The 24,681-nt window shown below is 37.7% G+C and overlaps 1 protein-coding gene across 8 annotated transcripts in view; it reads left to right on the top strand.

Moving 5' to 3' along the window:
- vps41 (VPS41 subunit of HOPS complex) overlaps positions 1–24,681 on the top strand; it is a 191,659-nt gene that overhangs the window by 162,541 nt on the left and 4,437 nt on the right. For 7 of the 8 annotated variants that reach the window (XM_069920645.1, XM_069920646.1, XM_069920644.1 and 4 more), the window contains 6 exons: positions 939–1,076; positions 2,340–2,394; positions 8,595–8,735; positions 16,618–16,754; positions 21,795–21,894; positions 24,222–24,266. In XM_069920645.1, the coding sequence (XP_069776746.1) occupies positions 939–1,076; positions 2,340–2,394; positions 8,595–8,735; positions 16,618–16,754; positions 21,795–21,894; positions 24,222–24,266 (616 nt within the window). Of the gene's footprint in view, positions 1–938; positions 1,077–2,339; positions 2,395–8,594; positions 8,736–10,806; positions 10,891–16,617; positions 16,755–21,794; positions 21,895–24,221; positions 24,267–24,681 lie in introns of those variants that run through there. The other variant, XM_069920650.1, reaches the window with a different exon arrangement.

Here is a 24,681-nt window from a genome sequence, read left to right as displayed (position 1 = left end):
ATGTGTGTTGATCATATGAAATTTGGAAGATTTTTTAGTCAGTGAACACAAAGCTGCAGAAAGTGTTTCTGGACAAAAGCTGATGTTTGTCATTCTCCCCTTCCACTCACTGGGGCCACGGTTTCTAAGCTCTCAGTGAACTCACTTGATTCTGTAAGTTGCCCATGAAACTTGCCTTGTTCTGTTTTCCATACTCCCTTTAAACTTAACTCGGCCTTGTTTCCCACACTCCCTTTAGATGCAAATATGAGTGCAAAATTGGAAAATAAACCATTCTCAAAAGTGGCGTGTCGAATTTATGCTCAGGGTGGGAAGCAGAGTGTTCTATCCTATGTTTTACATTCCACTGGGCACGTGACCACGATTTATGTGTGTATTATAGGAAGTTTGCTCTTTGGACTTTTCAAGTGAGGTTGCTGGTCTCACTTTGCTTCTTATTATAAGAAGCAAATTTCATTATGAAATTGCCACTTCCTGCCTCTGTATGAAGAGTGGTGGTGCTGACATGGAATACCCACCCCTTTATGGCTAAATCATCAATTTACTTCCACTTTAGATGTTAAATAAATGTTAAAATAATTGCTTCTTTAGTATGTTATTGTAACTGCAATATCAGATTGGGTGATAGAGCAAGCCATGAAAATAACTTAAAAGGTTAATTTATTTTGCAACCTTTCAACAGAAATAAGAACAATATTAAACTTGCCATATTCTATTAGTATATCCTTGTCCCTTTAATATGTTGATATTATTACCTTCTTCATCAAGGCTTTATTTTTTGTGAAGCAAATTGAGGAAAATGTCAAAGTACATGCAATATTTCTCATATTACCATACTCCTTTTGTCATTTTTCCAAGATTGGTTTATGTTTCTTCAAAAGCTTGTTTAGTATTTTACGCCATTCTGTTCTAACTTACATGGTATTTTCTTTAAACAGTACTTGCATAACCTATTCAAGAGAGATCACCATAAAGGGCAGAAGTTCCACGAGCAGCAGATCAGCCTGTATGCTGAATATGATCGCCCGAGCCTCCTGCCATTCCTCAGAGACAGCACCCATTGCCCACTGGAGAAAGTAAATTGAACTTGGTCACTTTCTGTTAAGTGCCTTCCTTTGCAGGAGCACCTATGATGGAGAGTCGTTTTGTCAATTAAAATATCTTGTTAATTAAATGGTGCATTCAAGAGAATTCTGTTCATAACACACAAATCCTATTTAGTCCAGTAGTGTGAGCCAGTGTTTATACTCTACACGCATCATTTCATTCCAATCATCATTTCCCACTCTGCTCCCTACATGTTCGGATCAAATTCATCTGTTTGAACCACATCCTGTGACGACTTCCACACAAATAAATGATAAATTCCTCTTTGACCTTTCAGCAGCTGATTTGCACCTATGCCCCCTTGGATTCATGGAAAGATACAATGGGGAAAAAGGTCTTTTGGCCCATTGAATCCATGCCAACCATCAAACACCCACTAATCCAAACCTAATACAGTCATGTTTCCTACATTCCCATCAATCCACATTTCTTAGATTCTACCCATCATCTATAGTCTAAAAACAGTCAACCATCTGCACCACAACGTTGCCACTTTGATTGGATAGACTTGTGGGGATACAGTCTTTCTTCCTTTAGCTGACCTTCACAGCTTTTCATCAATAACCAAGCAGCGTTAGAAAGGACTTCCTGTTGTTTATCTCTAATTTTGCTATTGATTTTTTAATTATCTTAAAAAAGAGTAATTTATTTGCACAAGTCAAGATTCTTAAATTTGCTGACCTTCTCAGTTAAAGATTGGAATAATTGGACTATTAGCAATTGTTGTAATCTAATTTGCATCATTGTTATTGCTGTGCTTGCTATTTCCTGTCAATACAGCCTGTTGTATGTTGCTTGAAATCTTGTGTCCACAATTGGGGCAGATAATGGAGTAATAATGAATCAAAATGCCAGCAATGAGCATAATTTGCAGGGTTGGGGATTGCTGCTCTTAGCCTAGAGGCAATGAGGTAAAATTGGCTTTGGAAATGAAATTGTATTACATGAATGTAATGCAAGATATGGGTTATGAATGCTTTTTGCTCATTTTATGTTGCCTTCAGCTCCTGATTTTCAGCCAAGCTCCAAACAACTGTGCAGGTTTCCAGGACAAAATGTTCTGATAAAGTATCTTGAAACTGATAGTATTAGTACATAAAATGCAGGCAATTAAAGCTGCCTAGATACATTCCAAATCGTCCCTGCTCTTCTGGAAAGTATTGTTGTGATGGAATGGAAACATTAATAAAGGAAAATTTTAAAATTATTTATTTTTGCTGTTTATTCCACAGGCTCTTGAGATTTGTCAGCAGCGAAACTTTGTTGAAGAAATGGTTTTTCTCTTAAGTAAGAACATTTTTGATATTGGGTGTTTTTCTGTTTATGATAGGTGTGATCTCTGGAAAAGAAGTTTTTTTGGACTGATTAACTTGAGACACTGCTTTCAGCATCTATTACTGTGAGATGCCTGCTCTCGATTCACATTGTTGGCAAAATACCTTCTCCAATACTGCCAAAAATTTAAACCAACTAAATACTGCAGGACTCTCAATATTTTTTAAATATCTCCGTACCTTTACTGAAATGTTTCTGCTAGGCAAAAATATAGCTTAAGATGTAATCAAAATGATGTATAGTACAACTTTGATTATCCAAAATGTTTGGGACTGGACCTATTTCGGATGACTGAATTTTTCAGTTAAATGGTCAATTTTAAAATCAGCCCAGTAGCAACAGCAAATCATTTGTATCAATGTTTAAACAGCAAGAAAAACAAGTGAATGCTTTTTAAGCATTAAAATAATATTTAATTCTCGCCAAAAATGCTGGCCACTGCCAATCACCGAGACCTCCCAACCGCTGCCACCCATTTCTGACATATCTCCACTGCTTCCCTGGCCTTTAGAACACTCACTGGTGAGTCGATGGGCTCCTGTATCCCCTTTGGCTCATTCCAGCAGGGACTGTTCTGGCTTCATGTCCTGGTTCTTGTTGTTGGAGCCCGACACAGGCCCAGTCTTTGCCTGCGCAAACTCCCCCTTCCCACTCACTGCTGCCGATCACTGATGCCTCCCCACTGAGGTTCAACTCCTGCCCAGGAGCCTGAGAAGGGTTGTAGCTTTGGGGTGGGGGAGGGGGGGGTTGTGGGGAAGCAGGGGGTGTAATTGTTTCCCCACCTTTTCAGCCCAGCAGTGCCCATGGCCCTCCCACACTGTGGTCTCACAGTGTCATCGGTGCTCCTGACACCCAACTCCGAACTCTCCCCTCGGCCTCACCGTAGTTCCTGAGGCCCATCTAGTATGCGTTTACGGTAGGCTGAGTGGAGGGTTTGGAATTGGATTCAGGAGCTCCAGTGTAGGCTGAGGGGAGGATTTGGACTCGACATCCCTGATGCCTGAGTTGCAACTCTGAACTCTCCCCTCGGCCTACCGGACACATTGGGAAGTCCAGTGTGCGTATGCAGTGGTAGGCTGAGCACAAGGTTCAGGTGTGCCGAGGAGGGAGGGGAGGGAACGCCAGTGAGCTCGAGGTCCTGCTTCAGCCCGTGAGGCCGCTCTCTTTGATGATACCAGGACAAGGGATTCTTCTTGGAGGTGGTGGCATACAGTTTGAGAGGGAGAGTTAGAGAGAAAAGTCAATAGGGGAAGGTGAAGAAGAAATGGAGAGGGAATTATCTGAAACGAGGACAATCGTCGTTCTAATTTCATGTTGAGTGAATTTTGTTTCAACCTGTGAGGTCAGTTCAGCTCCAAAAAAAATTCAGATAAATAAAGCATTTCTTTTTTTACAACACAGCATTAATGACCTCACTTAAGTCAGTCTCACCCCCCCCCCCCCATATATACGGCCACTTAAAAAAAATCTATATATATATTTAAAAAAAACACCCTTTCCCCCCCCCCAAAATAAAGAGTGAAGAATTAATAAAGTTAGTAATATTATATATAAAAAATAAAGCATTTCTGATTATTTCCGATATCCTCATTTATCCGAAATTTTTTGGAGGCAAACACAGACATTATTTCTGGGTCCAAAAAAATTATGGATAAATGAGGATTTTGGACAATCTGATGTCAGATCATTGGAGTTGTACTGTAGATGGATTATTATATTCTCAGGCTAAAAGGACAACCATTTTCATTCATTTTTTAACTCGGGGAAATAATTTTCTTTTTCCATATCTTGCATGTTTGTTTTCTCATTTAAAGGCAAATGCTGCCCTCCACTGGTCTCTCCTGCACAATGAACGTAAGAAATCGGAGCAGGAGAGGGCCTTCTGGCCCATCAAGCCTCCACTGCATTCAATGAGATCATGGCTGATCTGACCATGGATTCAACTCCACATACTTACTGTTTTTACCAGAACCCTTAATTTACCTACTATGCAAAAATCTATATGATTGTATCTCAAATATATTTAATGAGTATTCCACAGCTTTACGAATTTCTAAGAAATTCTTAAGGCTGTATCTTATAGTTCTGGCCTCTTTTACCAGTCGAAACAACTTAACTGCATTTATCTTGTCTATTAATTTCATTATTGCATATGTTCTAAAGATCCCTCTCATTCTTCTGAATTCCTCTGAGTACAGTCCCAGGCAACTAAGTCTCTTCTCCTTGGCAAACACCCTCATCTCACAAATTAACCTGGTGAATCTCTTCAGCACTGCCTCCAAAGCAAGGAAATCCTTCCTTGAGTAAGGAGACCAGAACTGCAGACAGTGCTCCAGGTGTGACCTTGTACAGTTGCAGCAGAATCTCCCTGCTCTTAAATTCAATCTTTCTTGAAATGAAGGCCAACAGTCTATTTCCCTGTCCTTGCTATTCTTGCTTTTAAATGAATATACTTTTGTGGAGGCAAACTGTGAGCAAGAAGGTGCCTGAGTTGGAGGTATAATTGTTTTGAAAGCAGTTCAAGAATTCTAAAAGCTGGCATGGTTGGTGTAGCGGTTAGCACAATGCCTCTACGGCACCAGAAAAATGGGACTGGACCTAGATTTGAATCCTGCGCTGACTGTAAGGAGTTTGTACGTTCTCCCTGTCTCTCGTGGGTTTTCTCCGGGGGCTCTAGTTTCCTCCCACCCTTCAAAAACATACCAGGGTGCAGGTTAATGGGTGTAATTTGGGTGGCACAGACTCGTAGGGTTGAATTAGCCTGTATGTCATATTTAATTTTTTTTAATTTAAAATTTTAACTTTAAAAAAATCCTCCATCTTCTCTTGCCTTGCCACACCACTTTCCTTATCTACAGCTTGGATTAATTTCATGTATATTCCAACTGAAATTCCACTCTTCACATTTACCCAGGATTTTGGGTATTTTTAAGTCTTTCAGGTCACTGTTGTAGTTCCATCCTCCTGTCAATGTTCAATGTCATGCATGAGCACAAGCAAATTCCTGACTTTTCTCTCAGCACCGACTCATTCTATCTTTATGGTCTTTACTCTATCCTTTGCCATTTTTGTTGATTCATCAAAGTCTATTTTTCTTTCAAGCTTCAAAGATCAAAAACTTCAATAAGTCGAGTACTTAAAATCTTTTGCTTTCCAGTTTTCCTCAGATTTTGTCTCTGCTCTCTTAGTCTTAGCCCTTGTCATGTTTTCACTAATCCTCATGATCTTCACCTCTCTGATTCTGAATGATCAGTCCTACCTGTGGCTTCTACTTTTCCCCAATGAGGAATTGCCGATTTTGATGAATTCTAATCTGCATAATATTGAGTTGTTCTTCCAACATTTTCATCAAGGAAATGTTCACCTGATTGTTCAGATTTTAGGTTCTTTCAACAACTGTGGATATTATGATGGAAGATATCCGTCATAGCTGGAAAATGCTAGTAATCTTTTGGATTGTGTAATGGTTATCCAGGTCCTTGCCTTCCTCGCTGTGAGTGAGCTTCTTTTCAATAAACGTGAACGTTGTTGTTATGACTTGAAAACAATCTTTTTATTTCTCCAATATATAGAATTTCATATAATTCTAGAAATGCTTTCAATATTTTTGAAGTACTGTCATCAAAGGAGCTAAATAATTTCAAATATTAACTTGTATTCTATTCTGTCAATCAAGTTTCCAGAACATACTTTGCAGCATAGAATGTATGAAATTGCAGGGTCACTCACTTTATATCCTTACTTTTTTTTTAATTGAAGTAATTGAAAATGAAATTATCAACTGCTACCTCTTCCTCCCAGCATTGGAAGATTCCAAGAGGCTGCAGGGTGACCTGGGCAGTTGGGGAGAATAGGCAAATGTCTATAATGTTGTTAAATGTGAGATTATCCACTTTGGTGGCAGTAATAGGAAAGCAGTTTATTGTCTAAATATAGGTAGACCCTGACTTACGATGTAGTTCGGTTCTGAGACTCGTATCGTAAGGTGAAATTATTTTAAGTTGGGGTCTACCTGTACAGGTAGAATTCTGAGCCGCTCCTGCCAGAAGGCCAACCCAATATACCTGCTCCTGCCGAGATTCTTCTTCTGGCAGCGGGGATGTCGGCCTCCCAGCCAGTGGCAGTGGGGACATTGGCCTCCTGGTGGCAGTGGGAGTATGACGTCCCCGCTCCTGCTGGGAGCTCGAGATGACGCCTGGTAACTAGGGGGAGTGGTGTCACTTATCAACCTACATTGTGATTTGGAATACATGTGCACATTGCCGTCGCTCTCTCTCCCACTTCTTTCCCAGTGACAGCAATCTGTGCATGTATTCCTAATCACCTATTTTTTAAAAACAGTGTTGGGTCCAACAAAGCACATTTCCTTGACATCGCTACAAGATGAGCACCAAAATGATGATGTTTAGTGGGGATGGTAGAGGTGGGAAGTGATCTCCGTGTGCTGATTGGACAAAAGCATTTCCTTCAGAGAAGGAAAAACAATGCCCGTTGATACAGGTAGACCCCGATTTACCTTTATTCAAAACGGATTATGATCATCGTAACTTTGAAATATCTTGTCGGAACATCAGAAGTTTTTTTTTTGCCATTGAGAGGGTGCAGCAAAGTTTTACCAGATTTATTTTGGGGATGGCAGGGCTGGATAGTTAGGGTGACACTCATTGGAATTTAGGAGAATAAGGAGTTCTCATTGAAACATAAAATTCCGACAGGTCAGGTGCAGGAGGAATATTCCCTCTGTAGGAAATGCCCAGAATATATAGTTACAGTCTGAGGATAAGGTGTAAGCTATTTCAGATTGAGATGAGGAGAAACTTTTTCACTCAAAGAATGGTAAACTTGTGGAACTCCCTACCACAGAAAGTTGTGAAAGCCACTTCTTAGATATGGTAAAATCCTCATTATCTGGAATTCAATTAACCGAAAACTCAAACAACCAGCAAAAAAAAAAGAGGAAATAAATAAATGATAACATTTGCATGAATTGGGCGGATGGACCCCACAGGGGAGCACTGAGACTTCATTGGACAAACACAGATTTGACCCACTGATCTACCAATGTCCCTCAATGTCCACAAATTCTTTTTGCTGTTGCCTCTTGAATGGAGATAAGTTTGGGTTGTCAGCATGATGAAGGTGGACCAAAGGCCTGTCTGGATCACTTGCATGGAGGTGAGCCAGGTTGTCAGCATGAGGAAGATGTGCCAAGGGTCTGGCCAAGACTCTTGACTGAAGGCGAGTCAGGTTGTCAGTGCAAGGAAGGTAGTAGAATACGCCAATGGCCTGATCAAGGTACTTGCATGGACATCAATTGGGTTGTCAGTGCAAGGAAGGTGCAGCGAGAGCCTGACCAGGATCCTTGTATGGAGATGAGTTAGGTTGTCAGCACAAGGAAGGTGGTAAAGTTTAAATAAAGTTGCATTGGAATGAAATGGCGGTGTTCGGGATGAGGAGCCAGTTGATGCCACTCAATGCTGGGCGACTTTCCCAAAGTGTCTCCCTATCCCTGCCCAGTAAGAGTCTTTATCTTTATTAGTGTTAAGTATATCAGTAAGGCTCTATCTGTAAATTTGAGGGAGTTAATTATGATGGCGGCATGGTTTGTGTATCAGTTAGCAGAATGTTGTTACAGCACCAGCGACTGGGATTCAAATTTAAATTTTGTTAGTTATGGGAATTACCTGATTAAAGTGAACTTTACATAATTAAAGCTACAATACTGATTTTATTTAAATTACTTTATATTTTGCACTGTCTTCTGTCTTTTTAATGGTGTATTCTTAATTCGGGTGTATTAGTTAGGTATTGGAAGAGTGAGTCTCAGTCAACCAGTAATTTCACATATTCAACATCGACGATCCCCGTAGGTGCCAGATAATGGGGATTCTACTATATGTTAAAATGGGAGTTGAATGTGGGCCTTATGGATGAAGGGGTATCGAGAGACAGCAGGAATAGGATGTTGAAGTCACATGATCAGCCATGATCATATGAAAGGTGGAGCAGGCTTGAAAGGCTGAATGGCCTCTAGCTCCTATTTCTTATGCTATTATGTAAATTTTCAGTGTGTCAATTCTGAAGGGAATAAGATGTTGTGATCGGTGAGTTCTCCCCACAACTGAAATCTAATGCTTTCTTTACTTCTGCAGGTAGAATGGGCAACAGCCGCCGAGCACTACAGATGATAACTGAGGAACTGCAAGATGTAGACAAGGCCATTGAGTTTGCCAAAGAACAGGATGATGCTGAGCTCTGGGAGGACCTCATCTCCTACTCCATTGACAAACCACGTATGTAGATTACTGTAGATTATCTGAATTAATTGATATTTTTCTGCATTTAGCTACTTTGAAACCTGTCCATTCATTTACATTGGAGTTACTATCTCCCAAACCGTTTTTGGTCCTCCAATGAAATATTCTATTTCACATTCCCTCATTGCTACTTAAAATTTTGTGCCTTCTTAAAATCTTTAATCATCGTCATCTAGTTCATTTTCACTGACAACATGATGGTGGGCCCTATCAGTAAGAATGAGGAGGCAGCATACAGAGACAAAGTGTAGACATTAATGAACTGATGCAGAGCAAACAACCTGTATCTGAACGTTAAAAAAATGAAAAAAATATTTGTCGACTTCAGGAAGGCCCGGGAAGATCACGCTCCCCTGACCATTAATGGCTCTACTGTTGAGGTTGTCAAGAGTAGCAAGGCGGAGAACCTCACTTGGTCCCTTAACACCAGCTCCATAGCCAAGAAAGCCCAGCAGCGTCTCTACTTCCTGCAAAAGCTGAGGAAAATCCATCTCCCACTCTCCATCCTCACTACGTTCTACAGAGGATATATTGAGAGCATCCTTTACCCAGGTGGCTTGTTCCATTTGCAACACTGTTGGATCCTGTTCAAACCTGTAACCATTGAAGGACTTCAACTCAGGTTCTCCAATGAATATTAAAAATCCCTTCATTTTTGGTCTAAAGTTGAGGCATTTTTTTTAAAAATTGCTGACCAGTTGAAATTCAAATGAATTGGTCAGAATTTTCATTACCATGAATTCAATATTTTGTTACCCAGATTCATGGGCAGCAGTATATTTTTGCATAATGGTGTCCTCAGTGATATACCTGCTTTTTTTTCCCAACACACTCATTAATTTCTTGCAATATTCTAATCATATGTATTAATATAGGGTTATCTGTCTTTTTTGTTATTAACAACATTCCACATATATAAATAAAGTCCTTTGCTGTTTCTTCTTCTGTTGAATTCATTCCCATTTGAATCCAAGAAGGGGGACTGTCTTCTTCAAAAAAAATGATAAAAATCTTGCTTGTGCAGATAAATAATATTTCTTAAAAGTCTGGCAGTCTAAGTCCTCCCAACCTATAATCCTGTGATAGCTATTCCAATGAAATTCTTGGCACTTTGTTAGTACTTAGGAATTGCCCTATATAATTATTCAATAATTTAAATAAATTTTTATGTAATGTAATCAGCAATGATTGAAAAAGATACTATAATTGTGGCATCACATTCATTTTAATACATTTTAATACCACTAGAATAATTGGCAGGTCTTTCCATTTCTGTAAATCTATCTTGATGTTTTTCTAAAAGAGGAGCATAATTAAATTTATATAAATTCTGTAAGTTGTTATTTGATTCCATCTATCTTTCATTTAAATCTACTACCTTTTTGATATCTTTCATAATCAAAATTTTTCAAACTTTTGTCCATATTTATTTTATAACCGATACTCTTCTATATTTTTCTAACGTTCTTTGAAATTTTATCAAAGATTCAGCCAGGTCAGACATATACTGTATAATAGCACATCATCAGCAAATAAACTAATTTTATGTTCTTCCTGTCCAACTTTGAAGCCCTTAATGTCCGAATCTCCTTATAATCTCCGCCAGTGTTTCAATAGCTAGGATAAAGAATGCAGGAGACAGGGGACATCCATCTACTTAACCTGCTCAAGGGAAAAGCTGCTGACATTTGATAGTTGGTTATAATTTTGGCTTGTGGTTGATGGTAAAGAGTTTTGATCCAGTTTATAAATTTTATGCCTATACCAAATGTTTCCAATGTTTTAAATAAGAAAGACCATTCCAGTCGACTAAATGCTTTTCCTACATCTAGAGAGATGGTTATGCTTGGATTCAACATTGATTTTGCCATATTTATTATATTGTATAGTCTACTTTGATTATTTGAAGATAATCTTCCTTTGACAAATCCCACCTGATCAGTAGGTATTAATTTTGGTAAATATTGACCCAATACATTAGCTAATGCATTTGCCAATATTTTATAATCTGCATTTCGGAGTGATATGGGTCTCTACCTTTCTTCAGTAGAACTGTAATTACAGCAGTTGAAAAAGATACCGGGAGGGTCTGGGTCTCCACCAGCCAGTTCAATACATCCATCATAAGAGGTATTAATAAATCTTTAAATTGTCTGTAGAACTCGGGAGGAAGCCCATCCTCCCTCAGTGATTTGTTAGCTTGTAAAGTACCCAAAGTTTTCTCAATTTCTTTTCTCGTGAAGGAGGCATCTAAATCAATTCATTTTCTATCTTCTAATTTTGGAAGTTCAACATTTGTTAAAAATTTGTCCATCTCATTTTCATCTCCTAATAGTTCTGATTTATATAGTTTCATATAATATTGTCTAAAATTTATTTATTTCTTTTTGATTATATGTTATAATATCAGCCTCTCTTTTTATTGCATTTATCATTCCAGATGACTCCTCTGCCTTCAACTCCAAAAGATAAACCTTTGTGCACCCATTCTCCTAATTCATAATATTTTTGTTTAGTTTTTAATATATTTTTTCCATTCTATATGTTTGTAATGTGTTATATTTCAATATTTTTAATCTCTAACAGTCTATGGTATCTCTGGTATTCTTTTTCCAATTTTGCTATATCTTTCTCTGGACCATCAAGATCTGTAACATACTCTCTCAAGATTTTTTGCACAGGAAATAATTTGTCCTCTTCGATAAGCATTAACTGTATCCCATATTAAAACACTATTATCATGAGACGAAGGATTGGTTTCATAAAATAGTTCTCTCTGTGTCTTAATAAACTCACAAAAGTCCTTCCTTTTCAACAGTGTGGCATTGAAACGCCTTCTGTATACATTTTCTTGTTTGTCCATTATTGCATTTGTTAAAGTTAATGGTGAATGATCAGATGGAAGTCTCATAAATATTTCATTTTTACCACCTTGCTTTTTAACCAGGCAAACATTAAGAACAAATCAATCCTTGTATGTGAATTGTGTAACCTTGAGTAGAATGAGTAGTCTCTTTCTACAGGGTTAAACTTCCTCTATATATCGATCAAATTAAAATCCTTTATAAATGATAGTGCCATTTTTGTTACTGTTCTGGCTGATTTATCCAGTATTGGATCAAGACAGAAATTTTGTCTTTCCTCTGCTGTTATTTTTTTTTAATCTTTCATAAAGGCTTCATCATCATCATAATTTGGTGCATAGGGATCCATAAACTTCCATGATTCTGCAAAAAAAAGTTACTATGTGCCATTACATATCTTTTGATTTGGTCAGTCACTGTCTCTTCTATTATTATTGGTATATTTTTATTAATTAGAATCGCTACTCCTCTTGCTTTTGAGCTGGATGAAGACGATATTACTTGTCCCTCCCATCCTCTTTTATAATTTAGCATGTTCTGATTTGGTGAGATACATTTTTTGTGGAAAGACTATATCTGCCTTCTCTTCACCTACCCGTTTATCCCATTAACATTAAGACTAATAAATTTAAACATTCTATCCATATTGATTTTTTAAACAAATATTGTTTAACACTAAAACCTTTTATATTATTTAAAAAAATGGAGTGATATTTCCCCTTTAAAAAAACACATACAATGTCCCTGTCCTGAGGTGACGTAAACAGGAAACCCTAAAAGCCCACGGAATTTCTCAAGGAAGAAGAACCCCTCCCTTTAGCACCACCTTTTATACATACTCCTCTCTGGGTGCCATAACCCGCCCCCCCCCCCAGAACAGATTCTCCACCATGCGACTACTTTTCCCGAGTTTTCTCTCTTTTCTGAGCTCTCCGTGAACATTTCAATAAAATTTATTTTTTCAACAATAAAAACAAGATGGTTAATAAAAATACAAATTTTACTTCGTCCCATTGTAAACATTCTTCTCAGTCCTCTTCTTTGGCACCCTTAGCCTTTTCATAAACCTCACAGGAAGTTTTCCACCTCATTCTTAGACTTGAAAAATACTTGATTACCTTCTGGTACTCCTCAGAGTCGCAGGGTATATCATCAAATATTTCAAGTTTTTGGAAGGCGATTGTCTTTTTACATTGTCAAACCTCTTTCTTTGGTTAATCAAAGTAGGACTAAAATCTTATATAAAAAAAAATAGCACTTTTTCATGGTCAATCTCGGGTGGACCATTATTTTGCTTAGAGTATTCATTTGCTCCTCCCAGAATTGTCTCCCATTCCCGGTAGCTCAAAAGTCTTACCAGGACTGGTCATGGTCACTGATTGCCAGCTCTCTTAGGTCCAAGGGTCCAGTGAGCATTTTTATTATGCAGTTTATCTCTGAATTTGTTTTCTCCCAACACTCATGGGATCCATGTTTCAAAGAAGTTCACTGGATCTCTTCTCTCAATTCCTTTCAATCCAATAATTCAGACGTTATTTAGTCTGCTAAAATACTCCATGTAGTTAATCTTGTTTGTCTGACTCCCATTGCTTTGCATCTTTCTTAAAGCTTTTAGCTTATCTTGTGTTTTGACCAAATCTGTTTCTGCTTGGGTCATTCTTTCCATTAAGTCTTCAACGACGTCTTTAATTTCAGTCATGTCTCTCATTACATTTTCAATGCCAACAAATTGGTTGCTCAAGTTTTCGACCTTCTTCTGAATAATAGTTAGTTTTTGTCCCGACTCCCCAGCTCTACCGGGGTCCGCCAGTCCTGAGACCACTTTTGCACCCCTCCCTTTCGGCTTTTGCTCAATGTTTCTAGTTGCATAGAAACTTCTTCATTTTTTGTTCTCAGCTGCCTTGGTTTCTCAGTAGTTGTTTTATCCATTTGTTCATTTAAAAAAAAATTCTTAATTTCAGAGTTTTAACCATGGAAACCTCAATCAAACACATTTTTCTAGGTCCTTTGCATAGCCACACACCCTTTACATATGTCCAAAGTTAAGATAGCTCGTTTTCAATCTATTGTTAACCACTATGTGATAAATGTAAAATCTTTGAGGCCTCTCTGATTCATGTCTTTTGGGAATGTCCAAAACTAAAATAATTTTAGAATAATTCTTCCAAACTTTATCAGAGATTCTTAGGATTAAATTGGAACCATGTCCTTTTATTGCTTTGTTTGGTTATTCTCAAGAGAATATTTCTTTGAACTTAAAAAAAAAAGTAGTTTTTACTTAATTGATAGCCAGATGAACCATTTTGATGAAATGGAAAGATAGGTTACCACCAACTCGTATGCAATATTACAGGACATTATGTCTTTCTTCCGTTTTGAGAAAATTAGATATAGCATTAAAGAGATCAAGATTGAATTTGACAAGATATGGGCCCCTATGGACTACTATCATAATTTGAATACATAGATTGGGTGCTCTGGGAGTTTCCCGTCCGATGTCTGGTGATGGGAGGGTAAGGATTAGAATGGGGGGGGGGGGTTCTGCTTTTTCTTTTTTTTTGGCTATTTTCCTTTATAAGTAGAAGAGATTAGCCCAATTAGATAACTAACAATGAAAGTCGTAATATTAGAATATGAGGTGAAGTTTTCATAAGGGTTTTTACTTTTCATTCGAGCATTGTGTACAAGACAATATATAAATCACTTATGGTTCATATTCTGTCTTGCATTATATAAAAGTATGTAACTAATATGTAGACAATATATAACATATAATATTTCTCTTTACCAAATCAATTAAAATATTTTAAAAAGAAAGAGAATTTCAGTCAGTGACAAAGTTGGCACTCAAAGCTGAATTCAAAGGAACCTGCCCTGAAATTTCCAGGACATTATATGCATATTTTACAAACCAGGCCCCCCCCCCCCCCACACCGGCGTGTTATATGCATGTGCGTGCTATACAAGAATATTTTTACATGTTGAAAGAATGTGCACAATTAATCGTGGGTATGGGAAAGTCAAACTGGAAATTTATAGTGGGTATGGTATTGAAAGAACGCGCATATTTGAAAGCAGCTGTGGGAAAGATGCGCCGGCAATTTATAGTGAGTGTGGGAAGTTATAGCAAGCATGAGAATATAATAGTAGCAATGAAAGAGTGGGCGCAATTTATAGCGGGCAAGAGAAATGTTCTGAATATCACGGTATTCATATAAACAGGACATTCGGGCTCGGGCACTGCACCTTATCGATGTTAATTGCCCAGAACCATCCCTGAGGGAGGAGATTAACATCCTGCTTATCTCTGAAGCCTTTCTTGGTCTTCAATCTATTTTAGTGATTTCCAAAAAGCTTATTAATGTGCTGCAGCAGGATATCATCTATATAATGGGCAATTGACACCTCTGGGGAAAATTGAATGGGTGTTAATTGCTGGAAATTAACTGTGGCAGATACTGGTATGTGCTTTGTCTCACGTCCCATTTAAATGCAAATTGATTTTGTCAGTCATGATTTAAAATACTACACCCATGTGGTATATGCGTGTGTGCATTATATGAATGAGATATGGTATTTGGTGTGTGTGAGATGCAGTGTGGTCTGAACCACTGAAGGGAAGTGGAGAACAGAGATGTCACAATCTCTGCAGTGACATGGCCAAGTTAGCAAATCAAATTTGCTTTATTATCTATAATTTATTTAGAAAATTGTAATTGGCCAATGCATCCCTACCTTCCTTGAAAATATTGGAACAACATTTTTAGAACTTTTTCAACCATACCTAGGATCACTTTAGGTCCATGTCCTGTAATTGCACTATTTGGTTTTTCTAAAGATATAAATATTATTTTATTTTCTAATCAAAGACTTTATTAGCAAGAAGAGCAATTCTGTTAAATTGAAATTTGAGTTCCCACCTACACAATGATTATTAGATATTATGTCCTTTTTAAATCTGGAGAAAATTAGGAATAATTTCACAAAAATCAAGATTTCTTTTGATAAGACTTGAGGCCCATTTATAGCTCACTTCCATTATTTGACTAATTAGGTGCAATGATGAATGTCACTGGGCGAGTTTGGATCCCCTGAGGCCACTTGTTCGGATTTAACACTACACACAAAATGAATTTTAACCTTGATTGCTGCGGGTTGGAATTTTTTTCTTTTTTCTTTTCATTTTTCCCCTTTATTGGATTGAGAATTAAGTAGTATTGCTATTGTACCATATGTTATTATTTGTAAATCTGCAAAGGTTTCTTTGCAATTGATTTACTGCTTTTTTTGTTTGTTTTTCTGATAAAACTCAATAAAAATGATTTTAAAAGAAAGATCTCATTTTGAAAATCCTTTATTATATCTGTGGCATATAATAAAGATTATAACTATTATATCATGCTGACTCGACTCTGCTGAGAGATTGTGGGAGTGTTCTTTGATTCAAGTTACTGTATTTATTCACTAATTATTTAGATGCCTTCACTTTCCTGATATCATACAAAGACTTGGTTGGTCAGTGTTTAATATGTATAAAGCATTTCTTAATTGATCCTGATATAGTTGTTTTAAGTATTGGGATCAATTAATGTTTGACTTTACATTGTGTGGATTAAAACATGATATTTTAAGATCTGTAATCTGCTCTTTTTAAAAACGTTATCTCCCATTTGCAGTCAGGTCATTTAAAAACTATAAAACAGAATCTGAATCTACTCGACATTTAAAGCTTCCTTGGATCTCTGTCCTTGTTTCCACGTGTTAGTTGATGACTATTGTTGTTTGAGCTACTAATGGAGAAAGTATGACAGTAGCACATTTTACTTTTCAAAATTGTTCTTGAAGGATAATTTATCACTTTTAAATCAATAGCTGCCAAAGTTGTGGGTTTGGGTGACGCAATGATTTACTGTTGCTCTGTATTTGTCAAGTAACTATTGTCCATTAGACCTAAACTACCTGATGACAATCTACCTTTTATACTGTCCATCCAGCCTTCATTACTGGATTGTTGAATAACATTGGAACCCATGTGGATCCAATTCTCTTGATCCACCGAATTAAGGAAGGTATGGAAATCCCTAACCTGCGAGATTCACTCGTGAAGATTCTTCAGGATTATAACTTGCAGGTCAGTATTGGAGGAAAAAAAGAAAAAAATTATGTTTTCTGTTTGAAAGTTGTCAGAGGATCAATAAAAAAGAATGAAATGTCCTAGCCGTTATGGCAGAGGAGTCAGGCAAACTCGTGAATCAAGACCACGGGGCTTTAAACTAAATAGCAGTGGGGTGGGGGTTGGGGGGAGGAGATGGATTCAACAGATTGGAGAGGGATGGACAAAGTAAAAGAGAAGAGTGTTGAAAAAGTCAAAGCAAAAGTTAAAAAAGAAAAAAGCAGAGTAGAGGGGATAAAAAGTCAAGTGCAAAAGAGGCAAAGATTATCAGATTTTAAAAACACAATGGGTATAAGGGCATTTTATCTGAATACCCATAGTATTCGAAACATTCAGTGAACTTGAGGCACAAATCAGTAAAAGTGGTATGATTTAGTGGCCATGACAGAAACGTGATTGCAGGGTGGAGAAGGCTGGGAATTAAATATCCAAGGATATCAGGCAATAAGGAAGGATAATAAGTAGGTAAGGGAAGTGAGGTAGCACTCACAGTTGAGGACAATAGTGAGAGATGATGTAAAATCTAATGAGCAAAATGTTAAATCCATTTGAGTAGAGATTACGAATAGTAAAGGGAAAAAAAAAATCATTAGTGGGAGTTGTCTACACGTCACCCAATAATAACATTACAGTGGCACAGGCAAAAAACTAAGAAATATCAGAGGCATGCAAGAATGGAACAGCAGTTATCATGGGGGACTTTTACATGCACGTAGATTGGGTGAATCAGGTTCGTCGAGGCAAGTCTTGAAAAGCATGTTACTGAACCTACAAGGGAACATGCTATCTTGGATCTGGTCCTGTGCAATTAGTGATCCTCTTAGAGTGATCACAGTATGATTGAGATTAATCATACAAATGAAAGATAATAATAGATAGGTCTAAAACAAGTATGTTAAGCCTAAACAAGGGAAAAACTACAAGGGGATGAGGGATGAGTTAGCCATGGTAGACTGGGAATGCAGGTTATATGGAGGGATGGTTGAGGAACAGTGGAGGTCTTTCAAAGGGATTTTTCACAGTGCTCAACAAAAGTATATTCCTGCAAAAAACATTCTGCAAAGTCCTGCAAATATTCTGTGTTTTAAAATGTGTGTGTGCAAGCTACTCTAACAATTCCTCCCAAACCACCTCTAAATACTCTGTCACAATACATAAATGATCTGGAAGAGGGGACAGAGTGTAGCATATCTTAATTTACTGATGACACTAAATTGAGTGGAAATGTAAATTATGTAGTGGATTCTGAGAGTCTGCAGGGAAATATAGATACTGTAGGTTAAGTGAGTGGGAAAGGGTCTGGCAAATGGAGTACAATATTGGGAAATATGAGATTATCTACTTTGGAAGGAAATATGCAAGATCAGTATATTATTTAAATGGAAAGCGACTGCAGCATACTGACATGCAGAAGGACTTGAGAGTGCTTGTGCATGAATTGCCAAAGGTTGGTTTGCAGATGCAGTAAGCTATCAAGAAAGCAAATGGAATGTTGGCCTTCATTGCTAGAGGGATGGAATTTAAGAGCAGGGTAGTTATGCTCCAACTGAACAAAGTCTTGGTGAGACCACATCTGGAGTACTGTGTGCAGTTCTGGTCTCCTGACTTGAGGAAGGATGTACCAGTACTTGCTTTGGAGGTGGTGCAAAGGAGATTCACCAGGTTGATTCTGGAGATGAAAGGGTTGCCCTAGGAGGAGAAATGGAGTCGTCTGGGACTGTACTCGCTGGAATTTTTTTTTAATTAGAGGGAATCTTATAGAAACATAAAATTATGAAAGGCATAGATAAGAGGAAGTTAAGTTGTTTACATTGGTAGGGGAGAGCAGAATGAGGGGACATAGTGTCAAGATTCAGGGTTATAAATTTAGGACAGAGATGAGGAAAAACTGCTTTTCCCAGAGGATGGTGAATCTGTGAAATTCACTGCCCTTTTAAACAGTGGAGGTGACCTCAGTAAATATCTGTATATTTAAGATAAAGTTGGACAGATTTCTACATAGTAAGGGAATTAAGGGATATGGGGGAAAAGCAGGTAAATGGAGATGAGCCAATCATCAGATCAGCCATGATCACATTGATTGGTGGAGCGGGCTGAATGGCCTACTTCTGCTCCTATTTATTATGTTTTTTGACTTAAATAAATCAATTGGTTGTAGTGATCATTTTTTTCAATATAACCATCACCTTTAATAGATGTGTAAAGTAACTAAGTCATGCATTTCACTATGTCTCATGGGACTTCAGGTGTTTTTACAGTACAACTCCGATGAACTGAAATGGTCGGTACCTAGCCTATGTTGGATAAACAATTATTTTGGATAACTGGTCTTTTTTTTTAAACATCCCAGTAGCAACAGAAAATCACTTGTATCGATGCTTAAAAAACAACAATGCCTTTCAAGCATTAAAATAATGTTTAATTCTCACAAAAAAAAATGCTGGCTGCGGCTGATCCCTGACATATCTCAGCACTGCCGCTGATCACTAAGACCTCCCAACTGCAGCAGCCGATCCCCAACATGTTCCCACCGCTGCTGTTGATCCCTGGATAGGTTTCCTGAGCCAGTGGAACATTCACTGGCGAGTCAGTGGGCTCCTCTCTCCCCAGTCACTGGAGCTTTTGAGTCCCGACATCCAAGTCCCGACTCCGAATCCTCCCCCAGGCCTACCGCACACTCATGTGGGTAGTAGGCCAAGGGGAGGGTTTGGAGTCAGTGTCAGGAGCTCTGCTGTGTCAGGGAGGGAACGTCACTGAGCCCAGGGTCCTGCTCCTGCCCAAGAGGCCACTCTCCTTGATGATGCAGGACAAGAGATTCTTCTGACTGCTTGTGGCTAAGAAACAGTGGCACACAGTTTGAAAGGGAGAGTTGGGGAGAAAAATCAATAGGGGAAGCTAAAGAAGAAATGGAGAGAGTGGAGGGAATTACCTTAAATGAGGACATTCATCATTCTAATTTCATACTGACCAAAATACACACAAACATTTCCCTCTTGAATATGCACAGTGTCATTTTCTCCCCTTTTCCCCCCCTCCTTTCCCTCCCTCCTTCACCCCCCCTCCCCACCCACTCAACGTTCAACATATATGATACATTAAACCCATTAAACAATGTCATCACACAATGAAAATAAACAAGAAATTTGTGTCATCTACTTTTACATACTGGGTCAGTTCATTTCGTCTTCTTCTCCTTCTGTCATTTTAGGTGGTGGAGGTCCGCGGTAGGACTTCTCTGTGCAGCACAATTAAGATATCTATCAGATTTTTATCAAACAAGGGAAAAACCAGATTAGAGCTAGATAAAATAGGGGAGAAGGTACCTAAACATATACTATATAAGCGGGATGAAAAGCTGGTGCAACAGGAATTCACCAGTACTGCACCATCTGCTCAACATTTGGAAGAAGATTCACGTAGAAAGGAATAAAACAAGTTATCAACTACCAAAATTAATATTGACGCAAAATCGACTAATCCCTTTCACAATAGATAGCCTTTCCTTTAGAGAATGGGAGAGAAAAGGGATCAAAAGAGTAGAAAATTGTTTTTCGGGAAATAAATTATTATCTTTTGAACAAATGAAGGACAAATATGGTATAACTCATGGTACAATGTTTGCATATCACCAACTGAAAACCTATTTGAAGGACATGGTCAGTTCGACTCCGAAAAATTTTTGGATAAATGAGTTCTGAATTGAATATCCTCATTTATCTAAAAAAAATTTAAAATTTGGATAAATAAGGAATTTGGATAATTGGAATTGTATTATTATTAGAAGTCTTTAGGTGTACCATGAAAACTTTGAATAGAAGAGGGGCTGGCAGGTGTGAGAACAGTACTGGACAATTCGGTCTATTGCATTTTAGTAAGACTTCAGCATTACAATCTCCAATAAACCTTGCACCTCCCCACATTAAATTCCATTCATCCAATTGCTCAAGTAATGTGCATCCCATTGCAGACTTCATCTATTTTCATTCATCGGACAAACTTAGATAACTTATCTCTGTCCCCCCCACCCTCCAGCTCATTAAGCAGTAAAGTAACTGAAGGGCAAGAACTGATCCCAGGGATATTCCCAGATTTTGTCTGTGAACAATCTCCATTTTTGCAAAAACAAAATGGCTGCAAATTACAAACTATACATTGGGACTTCAGTTAAGCAAAAAACAAAACACTACAAGTGTTGCAGTTTTGAAATGAAAGCATCAAATATCAGTTATTTTGAGCATTAAGCAGCCCTTATGGAGAGAGAATCAATGCAAACTTTTCAGGCCATTTGCTTTTCAATAGTGTGACCTAATTGATTAAATTCTTGCCCTAACCTATCATATCTCACAGGCAATGCTGGCTGTTCATAGAATTAGAAAATATGGGTGTTTTTAAGCCACTAATGATTGAAACTCAGCTATATGAGAATAATTGCTATCGTTCTTGCAGATTTGTAATAAAGAGACAACTTTCACACTGACAAATATTCACAGGGTTCTTGATTTTCTTTCAGCCAGTACAGTAATAACACCTAAACTTTAAGTTATAAAAGTTACTGACATTTACTTGGAAAGCAAATGGCACAAAAACTCATTTCGGTGGATTCCCAGTTGTCTCAAGTGAGATGTTAAAATAGGCTGCTGGCATGTCTATTTAAAACTTTCCCAGTACAGAATTAAGATCATGGTATTTTCTCTCTGAACTGTCAACAATATTCTATAATTATCACCAGAAACTCTGAAATTGGTTGAATATCATTTTGAAGCTCTGCCTTTTGTAAACTAGATACAGCATTTGTTTATAACTTTCCAAATGCAATTGATCAGTTTAAAGACACCTTCTGCTGAGGTGATGAGATTTTTATTTGTAGAACACAGTCCTAAATACAAACTCTCTCTTTGTTCCCTCACTGAATACATCCTATCTTGGTGGTACTTTAAACAAGTTGAGTTTTTTGGAGAAGAGAGAACTTGTTTCAATTTTGTCAATATTTGATTGCAGATTCTACTACGTGAGGGTTGTAAAAAGATCATTGTTACTGACTGCTTGGCATTGCTGAAAAAAATGCATAAAACCCAGATGAGAGCTGTTCGTGTTGATGGTAAGCAATCTTCTGTGTACATTTCTCCATCACAGGTTGCTGGACTTCGAGTATAGCATTGAGCTTATAATCAAAATTACACCGACTATTGAATGCTGTTAACATTGAGTATTTCAGGGTTATTCAGAGAATTGTTCCTCTTGGAATTAATGTTTCTCCACACTGAATAACCACTGACAAAGACTTATAATCTTCAGTCACCTATAAAAATACAGACAGTCCTCCAGTGAGAGACAGTTGAAACAGTTCACACTGAAGAATCAGATTCTGCAATACATCATTCCTTAACTCTTAACGCTTTTAAATTTAAATTAAATTTCTGGAATCTGATCAAGGTATTGTGGAACTCGGTTTGCTCTTGGATCTGCTGCTTCCTCTCACTCTGTTGGAATTCCAGTTTTGCTGGGTATCTTGTCAGTGATCAGCTTCTAGAACTTCATAAACTCAGGTAGTTGATCAAGGGCACATCTGCCCAGTGGATGGTATTCTAAGGTGATGGATCCATTTCCATGTAATTTCTTCCTCATTTTTGATGAATGTTGTGTCTTCTGGCAACTGAAGAACTGTGTCAGATTTAGGTAGACTAATTTGAAGATTCAAAAGACATTATTGTTTGTAATGCTGTAAACCCTATAGCTTCCTCCACCCACTTTTCATTGACCTCTCCAAACATTGTAGGTGCTTGAACCTATATTACCTTTAAACAAACTCTCACTGTTACTTAAGAGTTTGGCTCTGCTTACATTGTAGCCATCAAACTAATACAGTTGTTTGGCTCACCGCTGATTCTCATGTATCTATAACCATATCTTTGGACTCATACCTCCATTGCAGTGGATATTCAAGAATTTCCAGTAATTTGCTTGTAAATGTTTAAACGCACCCTCTCTCCGATGCCTTATTTTTGTACCAGAATTGTGCACAAGACACTTGGTATGTTCTATTTATTGACTATATCCCTCTAGAAATAAACCCACATTTAGTTTGCATTTAACTGCTCTCATTAACCTATTTTCATTGTTATGTATTTACCAAGTGATAGATGACCTGTCAATCTCAGGATGTGCTCAGTCACCTCTCAAATAATTTGCACATAATACACCCATTTTATTTATTAAGATAATAGTTTGCAATTTATTCTATTAATTATTTGTTCCAGTAATCAGAATCAGAAATTGCCCTTCTGCTTCCAAATATTAAACTGTTTATGCAGTTCTTAAATTATGAGTACCAGAGATGAGGGATCTCAATTCCCTTCTTCTCCCATAGCAAGGGTAATGTATTCCCCTTGTCTTGAGGCCAACAGCAAACCTTTCTGCTGTGTGGTTGCCTACAGCAGGGCCTGAGTTTATTCAGTCATCTCTTGTTGGAACTAAATAAATACTGGAAACATTCAGGTCAGACAGCATCTGAGGAAGAGGAAACATAACATTTCAGGTCTAAAACCTTTTGCCCAAATGATGATGCTGCTCAGTGCATCTGACATTGTCTTTTTTTTTTAATTTCTGGCATAAGCAGTTTTTAAATTTTTTAATATTTTCTGTTGAAACTCAAATAAACCATCTATTTTGCACTTTCTGTTACCCCTTCAAAGAAATGAAGGAGTAGGGTCAAAAGATCTTTTTTGATGTCATGCATATCATTTCTTGGTATAACTGGTTCCTCAATATTATTTTCTCATGAGATAGAGTGAGGAAATGTGCAGAAGATCACCAGGGATTGTGCACGCAAGTCTTTCAAGGGGCAGAAAAAATTTGAAGGATTTTTTAAGTGCAGGATAAATAGTTTGGTGCTGAGTACAAGACAGTCACGATACACTTCAAGATCATTGAATGGTCTCAACTAATACGCTGCCTAATTCTCTGCCTGACATTTTGGGAAGTATCTGAAAAGCATAGAGGTGATGAGGAAATTAATGAAAGTTATGCTAGGAATAAGGGATTTCACTTTTGTGGAGCCACTGGAAAAGCTGGAGATGTTGTTTTTCAAGAGGAGATTAAGAGTCCAAGATGGAAATCCACTAGCCAGGCACTGTGGGCTTGAAGACATTGACAAAAGAGATGGCAGAATTTTTTTTAATGCAGTCAGTTCTTGTAATCTGAAATACTTGCGCAAAAAGCTTCAGTCATAACTTTCAAATAGAATTTAATGGGGGAAAAGTTAAAAAGTAGAAATGTGAAAGCTATGTGGAGAAGATGCAGTGCAAGCAATTAATCAGAATTCTTTCAGATGATCTTATTTTATGGTTCTGTAAATAACTGTTGGGTTAATTAAGTGGTGGAAATGATTCTGCAGTAGAGTGTACAGTAATCATTATTTTCTTGCAGAAGAGAATATTTGTGGGTCATGCCATTCTCCCATTTTGCCTGCAGGTAAGTGACCTTTAAGCTGTTGAAAGGGTGAGAAAGGGGAATTGTGAGAAGTAAGCTTGTTAAGTCTCTGTTGCATGTGGTTCTTTATTGTATTCTCTTTCTGGCTTGCATGCAAATTAGAGCTCTCCTTTCTGCATTAGGAAGACATGTGTCCAGCAATTCAGTTTATTCTGAGGACCTCTATGTAAATGCATTTCCAATCCGCTTTCTTTTCTCAATGTCTATATTCACAATGTCACTTTTAGTGAAGATTATTTAACTGTTTTACCTATTGAGTGAAGAGAATCTGCCCTGTAAATCACAAGCATCTGCAGATGCTGGAATGCAGAGCGAAAGACAATATGCTGGAGAACTCAGTATGTTGAGGAGCATCGAGGGAGGAAGGAGGACTTGTTGACATTTTGGACCGATACCC

The sequence above is a fragment of the Narcine bancroftii genome, chromosome 2 (assembly GCF_036971445.1).
Source record: "Narcine bancroftii isolate sNarBan1 chromosome 2, sNarBan1.hap1, whole genome shotgun sequence".
Lineage (NCBI taxonomy): Eukaryota > Metazoa > Chordata > Chondrichthyes > Torpediniformes > Narcinidae > Narcine > Narcine bancroftii.
The sequence above is the reverse complement of the archived record's forward strand: the minus strand, read 5'-3'. Positions and strand labels throughout refer to the sequence as shown.